Source organism: Bombina bombina, chromosome 3, assembly GCF_027579735.1.
Source record: "Bombina bombina isolate aBomBom1 chromosome 3, aBomBom1.pri, whole genome shotgun sequence".
Taxonomy (NCBI): domain Eukaryota; kingdom Metazoa; phylum Chordata; class Amphibia; order Anura; family Bombinatoridae; genus Bombina; species Bombina bombina.
In genome coordinates this window covers 671,062,108-671,078,584 of record NC_069501.1, presented here as the reverse complement: position 1 = coordinate 671,078,584, position 16,477 = coordinate 671,062,108, and the positions used below count along the sequence as shown (strand labels likewise).

At 36.0% G+C, this 16,477-nt stretch overlaps 1 protein-coding gene across 1 annotated transcript in view; it reads right to left on the bottom strand.

Moving 5' to 3' along the window:
- Window positions 1-1,018: 1,018 nt before the first annotated feature.
- Window positions 1,019-16,477, bottom strand: part of GAS2L2 (growth arrest specific 2 like 2) — an 85,037-nt gene continuing 69,578 nt past the window's right edge. The window contains exons 5-6 of the mRNA XM_053705414.1: window positions 8,027-8,303; window positions 1,019-2,900 (exon numbers count right to left, since the gene is read on the bottom strand). Of these exons, the coding sequence (XP_053561389.1) occupies window positions 1,019-2,900; window positions 8,027-8,303 (2,159 nt within the window). The remainder of the gene's footprint in view (window positions 2,901-8,026; window positions 8,304-16,477) is intronic.

Below are 16,477 nucleotides of genomic sequence, written 5' to 3'. Positions count from 1 at the left end.
ATGTTGTTATCAATAAAAGTGCATCAATATTATGTGCAATACTATATTTTTGTTATTAAAGGGACAGTCAACTCAAATATGTTATTGTTTAAAAAGATAGATAATGCCTTTATTACCCATTTCCCAGTTTTGCACAGAAAACATGGTTATATTAATAGAGTTTTTACCTCTTTGATTACCTTGTATCTAATCCTCTTCTGACAGCCCCCTGATCACATGACTTTTTATTTATTATTTACTGACTTGCATTTAAACCAATTAGTTCTGTGTTGTGCACAACCCACGGGCGTGAGCACAATCTTATCTATATGGCTCACATGAACTAGCACTACCCTGCTGTGAAAAGCTAATAAAAAAAGCTTAGAAATAGGCAGAAATTTAGAGGTTTAAAGGTTATAAATTTTTATTTAAATATAAAAATGTTTGTTGTGCAAAGCTGGGGAATGGGTAGTAAAGGTATTATCTATCTTTTTAAACAATAACAATGTTTGTGTTGACTGCCTCTTTAATAACTGCCTAACACACCAAATGCACTGGAATAAATATCCCTGGTGGAAAACTATTCAGGGATTATTCCTTTGGTCATATTTATAAACTGTCACTGACAAATCTATAAATAAGATGAAATAAATGCTTCTGAGAAGGGAGGACTACACATCTATATATTATTATCTGCCTATCTGCTTTTATTGTAGTGCACCAACAAATAACATTACAAATCCATAATGCACCAACAAATACCATTACAAAGCTATAGTTTCAGTTTATTCACATTCTCACATAGAAATCTCACTGCATTTCAAGCGCTATTCTACTTGAAATTACTAAATGTGTTTGTCAGTACAATATAGTTCTAAAGTTTTATTGCATGTGCTCCTTAAAGAGTTCAAAAAGCATTTTAATAAAATTTCCAGTTGGCAACAGAGGCTTCAGAGCTATGAATGTGTCCAAGAGAAATCTGAATATACAAACCCTTTAAGAATACTTGCATATAAGCTCAACAATGTTTTGGAATATTTTAGACCCATGATTCTTCATCCTCATCCGTTCTGGTGGGGTTGTTTTCACCATGATTTTGTATGTTCTGAGATTCTTGTTGAGAAGCAGATAATTCCTCATCACTTTCCACTTCCTCTGTACTGACTGCCGTACTCAGCGAAGTGTTACGACTTCTTGCACCAGCGACATTTGTACCACTGCTCTTTGGACTTCTCCCTGAAACTTTGGCATTTGCTTTGTTTCGTGCTTGTCGATATGAAACTGGGGTTGGTATTTTGGATGGCTTTTTTTCTGGTCTGTTATCTCTTCTTGGGCGAATTTTTGGTCTTAGTTTAAGTTTATATATTGATGGCACTCTTTCTGGCTTTTTCAGAGCCCTTTTTTGCTTTGATCCTTGTGGCAATTTGGATTGGTCAAGGCTAGCGTCTTCATTTGTAGAGTTGGTAGATACAATCTTATTGCTAGCTACTGTTTCTAATGCTTTCTTTTTTGCCTCTGCTGCCAGTTGTCGAGCTCTTTGAGATGGTAATTGTTTGACTTTGCCTCCCTTGACATCCATAGAAGGTACTCGTTTTTTAACAACAGATCTTTTCATTTCTGCTGGCTCTCTCACTTCATATATTTTATGTTTGGATGTGTTATTTGTTTCTGTAATTTTTTCTACAGCAACTTTTGGAGGAATTTTGGAAATCCAGCTTTCCACATCAACTCTATTAAGTTTTACACGGTTATTGGCAAGTTCAGTAATGACATCATCAAAGCTTGTCCCAGATTGCCACTTGGTATTGATGTAGACTCCACTCCTGGGTACGCCTACTTCCCCTTCTGGAGTCCTCAAAGTATTTGAGATTGAAGACATCGTGGATGCTGAAGTGTCTAGTAGGTTAGTGTCATGAACAGCATAGTCACTTGCTATACTGTGCCCCAATGTGATGCCTCTGTTTTCTGAGTTGTTGTTTTCTTCAGACTCTCCTTCCAGCACCTTAATATTTGATAAAATTTCATCTTCTAAACTCCGATATAATTCTTTTTCTTGTTCTGGATTAATGGGTAATGGTGTATACATACAGTCTCGTTCCACAGCTTCTGAAATATCTTGGGTTTCTAAATTGTTAATATTATTTCTTGATTGTAACGTCTTATCCTCTAATTGTGCTATTCCATTCTTGTTGAGATGGACTGTTGGAGTTAACCTGCCTGAGGATAAATGATAGTGTTTTTCATCATTTAATTCATTACTTTTAGTTGATATAAGTTTATTATGAAGAATTGTGTTTTCACTTCCCACAAACTTACTTCTATCTCTGTACTGCGGCTCACTATGGAAGCTCCTGCTTGGTGTAGGTGGCCTGTTGTAAATTGGGATGGATTTGGTACTATTCTTTGCTGCTATTTCTGGTTTCTTTGAGTAGTTCAGCTGCTTAGTTGGGGAAGGAGACCGTGTGGAAGTGATTGAATAACTCGCCATTTCTTGATTGCGTTGATTTTGTGATAGATTAATCATCTTGGAAGGACTGGGAGGTCGAATAAACCGAGAAGGTGTTTTAGGTCGTGATTCATGAGGATTGTTAGATTGTGAAATCATATTTGGTGCATTCTGCAGGCTGTCTTTCTCTGCTACTAAATTTGCCTTATTATTTGCTGCCTGCATTGGAACACGGTGTACATCTTTAATTAGTGGTGCCTTTAAGTTCAAAGTGAAGGTCTTCCCAGTTTGTCTACCTTTCTGAGATTCAGAGGATATTTCTGAAGCACATGAGTTTTCTTCTTCACTTCCCAAAGATGATATAGACAATCGGAACTTATCTCGCCCATATTGTGGGGATGGAAGCTGATGACCAGGTTGACCCTCCTCAGCAAATAGTTGTCTTCTGGTAGGAGTGGCTGGACGCTCATGAGTCCTGTGACAGAAGAGAGATATACTGAGAATCAGTTCTATATATTAAAATTTTTCTAACATTTTTAACTCTTTTGTTGGTAATATTTGTTTACCTTATGCATAATAAGAGACTGTGACTCAAGTACTAAAGGGTAGTTCTTCTTAATTTTATAAAGTATATTACTGCAGGATAATAGTAGCATGCTATTGTGGTCCTAGGCCTCTAATACATGTATACCTATAAGGGTGCAGTTTCTATTTTTCTTTGTTTTGCAAATGATATTTTATACTAATTGGTATATTTCTAACTTTTTGTAAGACCTCTTGCAAGGCAAAATATGTTTCTTGATTATTTAAATATGCATAAATGAATCCTTACGTCTCTGCATTTGTGAAATGCCAAATGCTCATGTTATGTGCTGCTGGCTCATTTATACCCTGTGAATTCAATGTTTATGTTTTTGTTTGTTTGGGTAGATTGCAAATAGTGTGGACTTATCCATTAGGCACAGTAGGCAAAGTGCCAAGGGACCACAATACTTTTAGGGACCCACAAAAAAAAAAAAAAACTATTTGGGTCAAAAAAAATGTTTGTTAGTTTTCTCCCATTTGATATCCCTATCCTTTATAGATGATAACTTGCAGAAGAAATTACTTATAATATGCTTAATGAAGTCCTAAAGCTCTACTCCGGGATGGGATGTCTGCCTGCATTAATTAGTGACAATCCCTGTCATTTTATCAGCATAGCCTCTGTTAATTGAGTGAGGTTCACAGTTGAGGGGTACAAGGTCGTTATGGAGGTTGGGCTGCCCCCCCCCCCCCATTAGAGATGCCAGTGTTTTGCCATAGGCACAACTGATTGATGGTGTATAGGACCCCCACGTAGCCTCAGTGCAGTTTACATCTTGTAATAAGCAAGGTACATACTTCAACTTTGTTGACATAGTGACAGTATAATCCAGCCTGGATTATAGTCATGGTTATACCAATGCAGTCATAAAATATAATTTATCTATATATTTTTTTAAATAGAAAAAGGGCCCACACATGCAAATGGGTGCTCTAAAGTCTTAATAGAGCCTTGATTGTAGAACTTAGTTTGTTAAATGTTTTATAGAGTATTATATAATTCTGCTTTTATCAGTGACATGGAGGTAAAAATTAAACTTTCATAAATTAGATAAAGGCTACACATTTAAAAAAACTTTACTTCTATTATTAAATGTTCCATGTCACCATACCTAGGTAGGCTTAGAAGAGTGCCCTTGTCTTCTGCAATATAGTAGTAATATTTGAAACTATGTAATAACATTACACATACTAAAAAAGGAGCACAAAAATATTGCTATGTAGTGCTATTGTGCAAGTGCAATCGATATTGAGTTTATTTTTGTGTCCAAATTTTTTTTTTGTATTATTACTCAAGTGGTAGTCTAGGTAGCGATAGCATCTGCATGTTGGCTTGTGCTGTTGCGGGTGAGTGAAGAGGGGTTTATCGCAGCTCTTTGCGTGCATTGGACATAGCACACATATTACAAGTTGGAAGTAGACGCGTACCCCTGAGCACAATTGAATTTAATGTCCGTCGGGATAGAACGACTTCAGACTGTTACGCGAGACAAAAAAGTTGCACACATGAAAAATACATTTAAAAGTACAATTACACTCATATTAACATTGTCTAATTATATCTATTAAAAAAAATATTGCAATAAAAAGTTATAAGGGCTCATAGATATGAGGTCTCAGGTGTTCGGGGGAAAAAAGGCAGGCAAAGGGCTTTAACATGTCTATATATATATATATATATATATATATATATATATATAATGTATGTATTTATATGTGTATATATGTATTTACAAACATATATCCACATATAAACACATTTAGATATATATATATATATATATATATATATATATATATATATATATATATATATATATATACTGTATATATTATAGCACTTTGCAGTCAAATACATGGGCATATACCATATACCTTTGAATCCTTTAAAAAAAATAAAATGTATGAGTAATTTTTATCAGATAGTGTTTATATGAGTGCAGCTGTTTATTTTAATGAATGGTGCACATTTCTTTCTAAAGTCTTGGCTTTTACGCAAAGTCTTCAGTCGTGCTAACCCGACGTGTGTTAAATTTGATTGCGTTCGAGCAAACACATTTACTTTCAACTTGAAATATGCGCGCAAGCTAACTGGGTGGTGATATTGCAATATCGTGCCCGTGCTAACGATAGTGCGCTGCTTGTAATCTAGCCCAATGTCAGTTATCACCAAAGGTGCAAAAGTAGTGGAGTTTTTCACATAGTTCTGTTCTGCATTATTAATAATAATAATTTTACTTCATGTCTTAAAAAGCACTACATTTTACAGTAGTATTTTGGATGGAGCTTGGGCACAACACTGGTAATACAATCGCAATGAGCGCACTAATAGTGCTCCCTGTACTATCTATTAAAATTATAGCGAGTGCTAAATAGGTTTCGGCCATGTTTAGATGCTTTGGCTAAAATATGCAACCATCCACTTATAATACGAGACTGTGTGCTATTCTTTCAGCAAAGCTGAGTAAAATATAATGCACCCTGCGCAATTGATTGTGCTCCACTTGTTAATTATCTAGCCTACAGTGTTCAAGACACGTGCATGCTCCTAAGCCTTTCCCTATACACCCTCATGGAAAGTTGCTACATTACAACAAAAAATGCAAAGTGGAAGATGTACATTTGATAATAGAAGCAAATTAGAAAAAAAAATTCATTGCATGCCCTGTAGGAATTATGGAAGATTAATTGTGACATCCATGGTGCTTTTATAGAATTTAAAAAATTTGTAGACTGGTTTTGCAAGAAAAATAAATAATCCAGCTGTTTTCATCAGAGATGTGGTGTCACATGACAAAAAAACAAACAAAAACTAGACAGCACTGGGGATTGCTGGTGCTTTAGTACTCAGACAACGTGGACCAGAAATAAATGCTCTAGGGAAGACTAGTAGATGAGGTGAGGTGCTTTTATCTGTTGTAGCCTTGGGATTCCATTTCTTTTTTGTATATTTAAAACAAATTGTCATTGAGATTTGAAAGCTATACAATGGTAGAATAGAGAAATTGAGGTCTGTGAAGAGAACGAAGGGTAAGGCAATAAGTGAAAAAGAATTAATGTGCATTTTCCCCACGTTCTGTTGGTTTACTCTTTTGCTGCTGAGCCATTTTCACAGCCCTGGGCTAGAGATGTTTTTTGTTGTTTGGCTCATACTGCGTTTACAAATAAAAAAATATATACAAAAATAACTTTTTTTCCCTGTAAGTTACCAACACAATCATACCTCAATTAGTTCAGCAGACTATGAAGTTTTAGAAAATAACTTTAATTTGCAGAAATATCATAGTATAGAAAAATGTCACTATATGAAATGCAAAAAAAAAAAAACCAACCTGTGTCATTTTCTATGGTGTACATAGTGAATAACAGCATTAGTCATTATTTCCTAAAAATGTCAGAGCCATATTTTACTGTCCCAACCAGTTCACTTTCCCAAAACAGCAAAATTTATAATTCTATTCCTATATTATTCAATTCAAATTAATAATTAAAAATCAGAAGTAAACATTTATTATTTGTGCCACTTTATATCATATTACACACATTTAAAATGACATAAAATCCTGATTCCCCAGTGGGGTAGCTTAACCCATTTTGACAATGAATGTATCTTCCCACCCCTGTCCAAACTCACTAAGCGCAGCAAAAAAAATATTTAAAAGGCAACCTTTATAGAACATAACAAAATATCACATTTTATTACATTTACAGTTCTCTGTTTTATTTTGATTCCTAAAATGTTTGTTTTTTTTGTTCAGAGAAACATGGATGAGCCTTAAGATCAACGACATAGAAAAATAAGCGGTTACTACCAGGTTATCATTATTACTATGGTGATTATAGCTATAAGGTCATAGCTATAACCCCTTAAAGGACCAGTCAACACTGTAGATTTGCATAATCAACAAAGGCATGATAAGAAGACAATGCAATAGCACTTAGTCTGAACTTCAAATTAATAATACATTTTTGTTAAATAAATTGAAAAGTTATGTCTATTTCCACTCCCCCTGTACCATGTGACAGCCATCAGCCAATCACGAATGCATATACGTATATGCTGTGAATTATTGCACATGCTCAGTAGGAGTTGGTGACTCAAAAAGTGTAAATATAAAAAGACTGTGCACATTTTGTTAATGGAAGTACATTGGAAAGTTGTTTAAAATTGCATGCACTATCTGAATCATGAAAGTTTAATTTTGACTTGAGTGTCCCTTTAATCAATTTGTAAATCCTAACTCAGTCTAATGTGGGGTCTTATATTATTATGTTGAGGAGGTAATAAAGGCCTCTTAAAATGCACTGTAACCTTCAAAATAAAATCAGTGCTGAGAGGTGTTTGTCATTGTTATGGCTGGCAGTGGGCAGACACAGGACCGCTGCTTTCAAATAAGGCTTCTCAAGTTTTTTTATATGCTTATGGTTCTAGCAGGTGATCATTGTTAATACAGTGGTCAACAGATAACCACCTTGTCATGTGACCCCTTTTCTGAAAGAGCATCCTTTCTGCTTACCAATTAGTACTTATTTTGGGGTGTAAGACACAATTTAATTTTAAAGCTGAGAGCACCATAAAAAGCAAAAAGTAGACAGAAAGCTGACATTTTTATTGACATAATTTGCTACCTAAATGGATATGACACCCCTCATTTGAAAATGAGTGATTCCCTTTTTATGTGAGAGATATTGTGGTATTGTGTTTATGTGTGTTGTATGATGTATGATGTCTTTATGGGATAGGGTCTCCTTTGGGGTCACTGCCCCCAACAGTTAATATATTAGGTAGCCCCCCTCCCCCACTAGAAATCACTTTGTTTCTAGTGGTGCAGGTGATCACTATTTGTAATGGTGATCAGCTGCATCCTAGGGTGAGGTAAGTAAATGTTTAATCAGTTTTTCAGTGAGTGTATATAACTAAGAAGATGATATACAAGGAATCCATATATAATAGGTTAACACATGCTTGGAATAGAGATCATCTAACTAAAAAGCTAGGTTAATATCTCTGATTACCTCGTTGATATGATCCTTTTGTGATCATTTTGCATGTGTGGGGTTTTAAATCCTCCAGCCTTCTCACTCTCTGGAGATGCAGATAATGAAGAAGTTTTGCTGCTGGCAGGTGTATAAGTCCTCCACTCCACTGGGGGCAGTGGACTCTGTGATCTGCTTACTATTAAAGTGGTTTCAAATTTGTTGGGATTGTCTGACCTTGGAGTTAAACGAGTCTTGATTTCATGCACAGGGGCAGCTTGTTTCTGTGGACTTGTCAATTTTATAGCTTTGTGTGCTGTGAAAATAAGAAAATAATAATTAGTTACAGCTATTGGCCAAGAGATGAGCCCAATGGTACTCTGCATTCCCCTCCAGTACTTGGCCCCTAACAACAATGATCCATGCTGTCTTTTTATAAAGCCCCTGTGAGGATTGCTTTAACTAACTTTGATTTTCTTAAAATATACCTACAAAACATGGCAAAGGCCTTCACTGTCAGAAAGGACTTTATATATTTTCTATCCCTCTAGCAGCACTTTCAGAATAAACTAGGTGCATGTCTGACAGCATGAAAAGCACTCTCAGAATAAACATATCAAGTGATATAGGCAGCCATATCAAGAGCAAACTAGACGTAAACCCTACTAGGCCTTTTTGTTGCTTTTTTTTCTTTTGCTTTTTTAAAATATTTATTTGTAGTAAACCCCTAGTGGAGAAATAAAGTAAATGCATCAGCCACATGTTTGTGGTGAGTGATAAGCATATATTACACTTAAATGTCCACTTTCCCTAAGTTAATGGCATATACAAAAAACACAAAAGTTAATAAAAGAAACAATAGTTTTTTTTAATTATATCTGATATGTCTCACTTAACATTTAAAATGTGTTCTAAATTGCTAGCACATTCACTTAGCTCTGCTGGAATTAGACCATTCTGAGAATAATGATTATTAACACATTTTCTTGAAGTATAATAATTTATATTAATTTTAAAAAAATCCCAGATCTGCTCTTTTTTTTATTCTAAAAATAGTCAAAAATGGATTTCACATGGTTTAAATGAATTAATCATACATATAATTAGTGTTTTATCACTACTTACCTGTCATTTTCTATAATATGAGGCCTCTGTTTTTAGGAGTGATAGTTTCACATTCAGATTAGATAATAAAAGAAATGTTGCCTATACATGTGACTGTATTACACACAGTAAAATATTCCTTAATGATTTTACTACTGATATATTTTGTTTTTAAAAACACTTACTTTTTTCTTTTTTTTCAATGGGGATCTTAACTGAACATTGATTAAACATAACAGATAATATAAATATGGGGCAGATAACAATATATTGTCTGATAATTATCAACATGTGAGCAGCTGGCAATGGGTGCTTTATGATATCAACCGATCACAATAAGACATTTTTTTTGATTATCACAGCACTCTTATCATTATTAGCTTGGTGAAAAGTGTCCCTAGACGTAACATGCGCCAGTCCTGTTTTGCTTATCAAATTATTTATCTAAAAAAATCCCCATAGACTTTAATGGTAAACTCTGTTGAAAAATGATTTGATAAACTTTTTAAAATGATTGTGATTAACCCCTATATTGGATGACATTATGAGGAAAACTCTGCCTGCTCTATCTATTACATTTAAACAATTAATAATAAGCACTTTTACACAAATACAAATGAACAAAATCAATAACCCCAAAAAAATATGTTTTATATTTTGCAATAACCTATTTTGCTCATGAAAACCATCACTTATTGTCCTCAAGGACATGCCTATATAAATGTACTGACCCTGCAGAAAGAGCAGACCTGTTCATGTTATCCATGTCTAAATACACAGCATAATAGTTAGGTATTGAAATGCTAATTATGTCTAGGAGGTTCATTGAGAACAACAATCTCGTTTAGATACTAACATCTTTCTCTCTCCTACCTCCCACTAAGAGGTTAGTTAGTGCTTATTCCCCTGTTTAAATAGATTTTCTATAGAGAATACATCTGTATTCATATTTTCAGTATGTGGGGATACAAGAGGCAAAGACAGCTATTTCACAAAACAAAATAAAGGTGCTCCTTATGTGCCCCCTTTCAATATCCAGATTCTGGTTTTCTTTGGGATCTATTGAATCTTACTGCAACATTATACACAGTGATTGTTTGCTCATTGTAGGAGCTCATTTATATCTGTTCCTAATTGGTCACAGCAAAGGAGATAAGATAAATATGTGCATTAGGCTTTTCAAAAAGTATGTCTCTGGACTGTGAGACAGTAAAATAATGCACATTTTGCTAACTCACAGCTATATTACGAGCTTTGCGTTATGACTCAAATAGCATCGGTATGCTTCATTCCCTAACGCTGCTATTACAAGTCTTGCAGGTATAGGTGTACCGCACACCTTTTTGGCCGTCTTGCAACATCAGTACTGCACTTTTAAAAAAGTCCTTTTTCAATGGGATTTCCATAGCGCCGGTATTACGAGTTTTGCCTGGGAGGCCAAAAAGTGAGCGGTACACTCTATACTGACAAGATCCGTACCGCCATCTAAAGTCAGTAGTTTTGAGTTTTATGTTACTAAGCTGTAGCATAAAAATCATAACTAAAGTGTTAAAAAGTACGCTAAACACCCATAAACTACCTATTAACCCCTAATCTGCCACTCCCGACATCGCTGTCACTTAAAAAATGTATTAACCCCTATTCCGCCGCTCCCCGACATCGTCGCCACTATAATAAACCTATTAACCCCTAAACTGCCACACTCCTGCATAAAAAACACTATTTAAAGATTATTAATCCCTAATCTGCTGTCCGCCCACACCGCCGCTATAATAAACCTATTAACCACTAAACCACAAGCCCCCCACAACGATATATACTAAAATAAACTATTAACCCCTAAACCTCTGGCCTCCCACATCACTAACTCTACATAAATATATTAACCCCTAACCCTAACGTAACCCTAAGCCTAAGTCTAACCCTAACCCTAACCCCCCCTAATTTAAATATAATTAAAATAAATCTAAATTACACCTACAATTATTACCTAAACAATTCCTATTTAAAACTAAATACTTACCTGTAAAAAAAAACTAAGCTAGCTACAAAATAACTTATAGTTACATTGTAGCTATCTTAGGTTTTATTTTTATTTCACAGGTAAGTTTGTATTTATTTAAACTAGGTAGACTAGTTAGTAAATAGTTATTAACTATTTACTAACTACCTAGTTAAAATAAATACAAAGTTACCTGTAAAATAAAACCTAACCTGCCTTACAATAAAACAATAAAATAAATTCAATTAATTAAATACAATTATCTAAATTACAAAAAAATAAACACTAAATTACACAAAATAAAAAACAAAATTATCAAAAATAAAAACGAATTACACCTAATCTAATAGCCCTATCAAAATAAAAAAGCCCACCCAAAATAAAAAAAAACCCTAGCCTACACTAAACTGCCAATGGCCCTTAAAAGAGCCTTTTGTGGGGCATTGCCCCAAAGAAATCAGCTCTTTTACCTGTAAAAAAAAAAAAAACAACCCCCCAACAGTAAAACCAACCACCCGCACAACCAAACCCCCCAAATAAAAACTAAATAAATAAACCTAAGCTAAACATTGCCCTGAAAAGGGTATTTGGATTGGCATTTTTACATTGCCCAAAACCCTATGCTAAAAATAAAACCCACCCAATAAACCCTTAAAAAAAACTAACATTAACCCCTGACGATTCACTTACAGTTTTCAAAGACCGGACATCCATCCTCATCCAGGCGGCAGTAGTCTTCATCCAAGCGAGCAGAAGTCCTCCTCAAAGCCGGCAGAAGTCTTCATCCAAGTGGGCAGAAGTCTTCATCCAGACGGCATCTTCTATCTTCATCCAGACGGCATCTTCTATCTTCATCCAGACGGCATCTTCTATCTTCATCCACCTGGTGCGGAGCGGGTCCATCTTCAAGACATCCGATGCGGAGCATCCTCTCCTTATGAAATCCGCTGGAAAAACATAATTTATGTAAGAACTTACCTGATAAATTCATTTCTTTCATATTGGCAAGAGTCCATGAGCTAGTGACGTATGGGATATACAATCCTACCAGGAGGGGCAAAGTTTCCCAAACCTCAAAATGCCTATAAATACACCCCTCACCATACCCACAATTCAGTTTAACGAATAGCCAAGTAGTGGGGTGATAAAGAAAGGAGTAAAAAGCATCAAAGAAGAAATTTGGAATAATTGTGCTTTATACAAAAAATCATAACCACCATAAAAAGGGTGGGCCTCATGGATTCTTGCCAATATGAAAGAAATTAATTTATCAGGTAAGTTCTTACATAAATTATGTTTTCTTTCATGTAATTGGCAAGAGTCCATGAGCTAGTGACGTATGGGATATAAAATACCCAAGATGTGGAACTCCACGCAAGAGTCACTAGAGAGGGAGGGATAAAAATAAACAACAGCCAAATGCTGAAAAAATAATCCACAACCCAAATATAAGTTATTCTTATGAAGAAAAGAAAAACTTAAAATAGCAGCAGAAGAATCAAACTGAAACAGCTGCCTGAAGAACTTTTCTACCAAAAACTGCTTCAGAAGAAGCAAATACATCAAAACGGTAGAATTTAGTAAATGTATGCAAAGAGGACCAAGTCGCTGCTTTGCAAATCTGATCAACTGAAGCTTCATTCTTAAAAGCCCAGAAAGTGGAGACTGATCTAGTTGAATGAGCTGTAATTCTCTGAGGCGGGGCTTGACCCAACTCCAAATAAGCTTGATGAATCAAAAGCTTTAACCAAGAGTCCAAGGAAATAGCAGAGGCCTTCTGACCTTTCCTAGGACCAGAAAATATAACAAATAGACTAGAAGTCTTCCTGAAATCTTTAGTAGCTTCAACATAATATTTCAAAGCTCTTACCACATCCAAAGAATGTAAGGATCTTTCCAAAGGATTCTTAGGATTAGGACACAAAGAAGGGACAACAATTTCTCTACTAATGTTGTTAGAATTCACAACCTTAGGTAAAAATTCAAATGAAGTCCGCAAAACCGCCTTATCCTGATGAAAAATCAGAAAAGGAGATTCACAAGAAAGAGCAGATAGCTCAGACACTCTTCTAGCAGAAGAGATGGCCAAAAGGAACAAGACTTTACAAGAAAGTAGTTTAATGTCCAAAGAATTCATAGGCTCAAACGGATTAGCCTGTAACGCCTTCAAAACCAAATTAAGACTCCAAGGAGGAGAAATTGATTTAATGACGGGGCTTAATACAAACTAAAGCCTGTACAAAACAGTGAATATCAGGAAGTTTAGCAATCTTTCTGTGAAATAAAACTGAAAGAGCAGAGATTTGTCCCTTCAAAGAACTTGCAGACAAACCCCTATCCAAAACATCCTGGAGAAACTGTAAAATTCTAGGAATTCTAAAAGAATGCCAAGAGAATTTATGAGAAGAACACCATGAAATGTAAATCTTCCAAACTTGATAATAAATCTTCCTAGAGACAGATTTACGAGCTTGTAACATAGTATTAATTCAGATAGTCAGAGAAACCTTTATGACTTAATACTAAGCGTTCAATTTCCATACCTTCAAATTTAATGATTTGAGATCCTGATGGAAAAATGGACCTTGAGACAGTAAGTCTGGCCTTAACGGAAGTGGCCAAGGTTGGCAACTGGACATCCGAACAAGATCTGCATACCAAAACCTGTGGGGCCAAGCTGGAGCCACCAGCAACACAAACGATTGTTCCATGATGATCTTGGAGATCACTCTCGGAAGAAGAACTAGAGGCGGGAAGATATAAGCAGGTTGATAACACCAAGGAAGTGTCAGCGCATCCACTGCTTCCGCCTGAGAATCCCTGGACCTGGACAGGTATCTGGGAAGTTTCTTGTTTAGATGAGAGGCCATCAGATCTATTTCTGGAAGACCCCACATCTGAACAATCTGAGAAAACACATCCGGATGGAGAGACCACTCCCCTGGATGTAAAGTCTGACGGCTGAGATAATCCGCCTCCCAATTGTCTACACCTGGGATATGAACCACAGAAATTAGACAAGAGCTGGATTCCGCCCAAACAAGTATCCAAGATACTTCTTTCATAGCTAGGGGACTGTGAGTCCCACCCTGATGATTGACATATGCCACCGTTGTGATATTTTCTGTCTGAAAACAAATGAACGGTTCTCTCTTCAACAGAGGTCAAAACTGAAGAGCTCTGAGAATTGCACGGAGTTCTAAAATATTGATTGGTAATCTCGCCTCTTGAGATTTCCAAACTCCTTGTGCTGTCAGAGATCCCCAGACAGCTCCCAAACCTGAAAGACTCGCATCTGTTGTGATCACAGTCCAGGTTGGCCAAACAAAAGAGGCCCCTTGAACTAAACGCTGGTGATTTAACCACCACATCAGAGAGTGTCGAACATTGGGATTTAAGGATATTAATTGTGATATCTTTGCATAATCCCGGCACCATTGATTCAGCATGCAAAGCTGGAGAGGTCTCATGTGAAAACGAGCAAAAGGAATCGCGTCCGATGCTGCAGTCATGAGGCCTAAAACGTCCATGCACATAGCCACTGAAGGGGATGACTGAGACTGAAGGTGCCAACATGCTGCAACCAATTTCAAACGTCTCTTGTCTGTTAGAGACAGAGTCATGGACACTGAATCTATCTGGAAACCTAAAAAGGTGACCCTTGTCTGAGGAATCAAAAAACATTTTGGTAAATTGATGCTCCAACCATGTTTTCGAAGAAACAACACAAGTTGATTTGTGTGAGATTCTGCAGAACGTAAAGACTGAGCTAGTACCAAGATATCATCCAAATAAGGAAACACCGCAATACCCTGTTCTCTGATTACAGAGAGTAGGGCACCCAGAACCTTTGAAAAGATTCTTGGAGCTGTTGCTAGGCCAAATGAAAGAGCAACAAATTGGTAATGCTTGTCTAGAAAAGAGAATCTCAGGAACTGACTAAGTTCTGGATGAATCGGAATATGAAGGTAAGCATCCTGCAAGTCTATTGTAGACATATAATGTCCTTGCCGAACAAAAGGCAGAATAGTCCTTATAGTTACCATCTTGAAAGTTGGTACTCTTACATAACGATTCAAAATTTTCAGATCCAGAACTGGTCTGAATGAATTTTCTTTCTTTGGGACAATGAATAGATTTGAATAAAACCCCAGGCCTTGTTCCTGAAAAGGAACAGGCATGATTACCCCTGAAACCTCCAGATCTGAAACACACTTCAGGAAAGCCTGAGTTTTTACTGGATTCACTAGGATGCGTGAGAGAAAAAATCTCCTCACAGGAGGTCTTACTCTGAATCCAATTCGGTACCCCTGAGAGACAATGCTCTGAATCCATTGATTTTGGACAGAATTTATCCAAACATCCTTGAAAAACCTTAATCTGCCCCCTACCAGCTGAGCTGGAATGAGGGCCGCACCTTCATGCGGACTTAGGGGCTGACTTTGGTTTCTTGAAAGGCTTGGATTTATTTCAATTTGAGGAAGGCTTCCAATTGGAAACAGATTCCTTGGGGGAAGGATTAGGTTTTTGTTCCTTATTTTGTCGAAAGGAACGAAAACGATTAGAAGCCTTAGATTTACCCTTAGGTTTTTTATCCTGAGGCAAAAAAACTCCTTTCCCCCTAGTAACAGTTGAAATAATAGAATCCAACTGAGAACCAAATAAATTATTACCATAGAAAGAAAGAGATAGTAATCTAGACTTAGATGTCATATCAGCATTCCAAGATTTAAGCCACAAAGCTCTTCTAGCTAAAATAGCTAAAGACATGGATCTAACATCAATTTTGATAATATCAAAAATGGCATCACAAACAAAATGATTAGCATGTTGCAGTAAGCGAACAATGCTAGATATGTCAGAATCCAATTCTTGTTGCGCTAAATTCTCCAACCAAAAAGTTGAAGCAGCTGCAACATCAGCCAAAGTAATTGCAGGCCTAAGAAGATGACCTGAATATAAATAGGCTTTCCTTAGATAAGATTCAAGCTTCCTATCTAAATGATCTTTAAAGGAAGTACTATCTTCCATAGAAATAGTGGTTCATTTAGCAAGAGTAGAAATAGCCCCATCAACTTTGGGGATTTTTTCCCAAAACTCTATTGCAACCGCTGGTAAAGGATACCATTTTTTAAACCTTGCAGAAGGATTAAAAGGAGTACCTGGCTTATTCCATTCCTTAGAAATCATGTCAGAAATAGCATCAGGAATAGGAAAAACCTCTGGAGTAACCACAGTAGGTTTAAAAACAGCATTTAAACGTTTACTAGTTTTAATATCAAGAGGACTAGCTTCCTCAATATCCAAAGTAATTAACACTTCTTTTAATAAAGAACACATATACTCTATTTTAAATAAATAAATAAGTAGATTTGTCAGTGTCA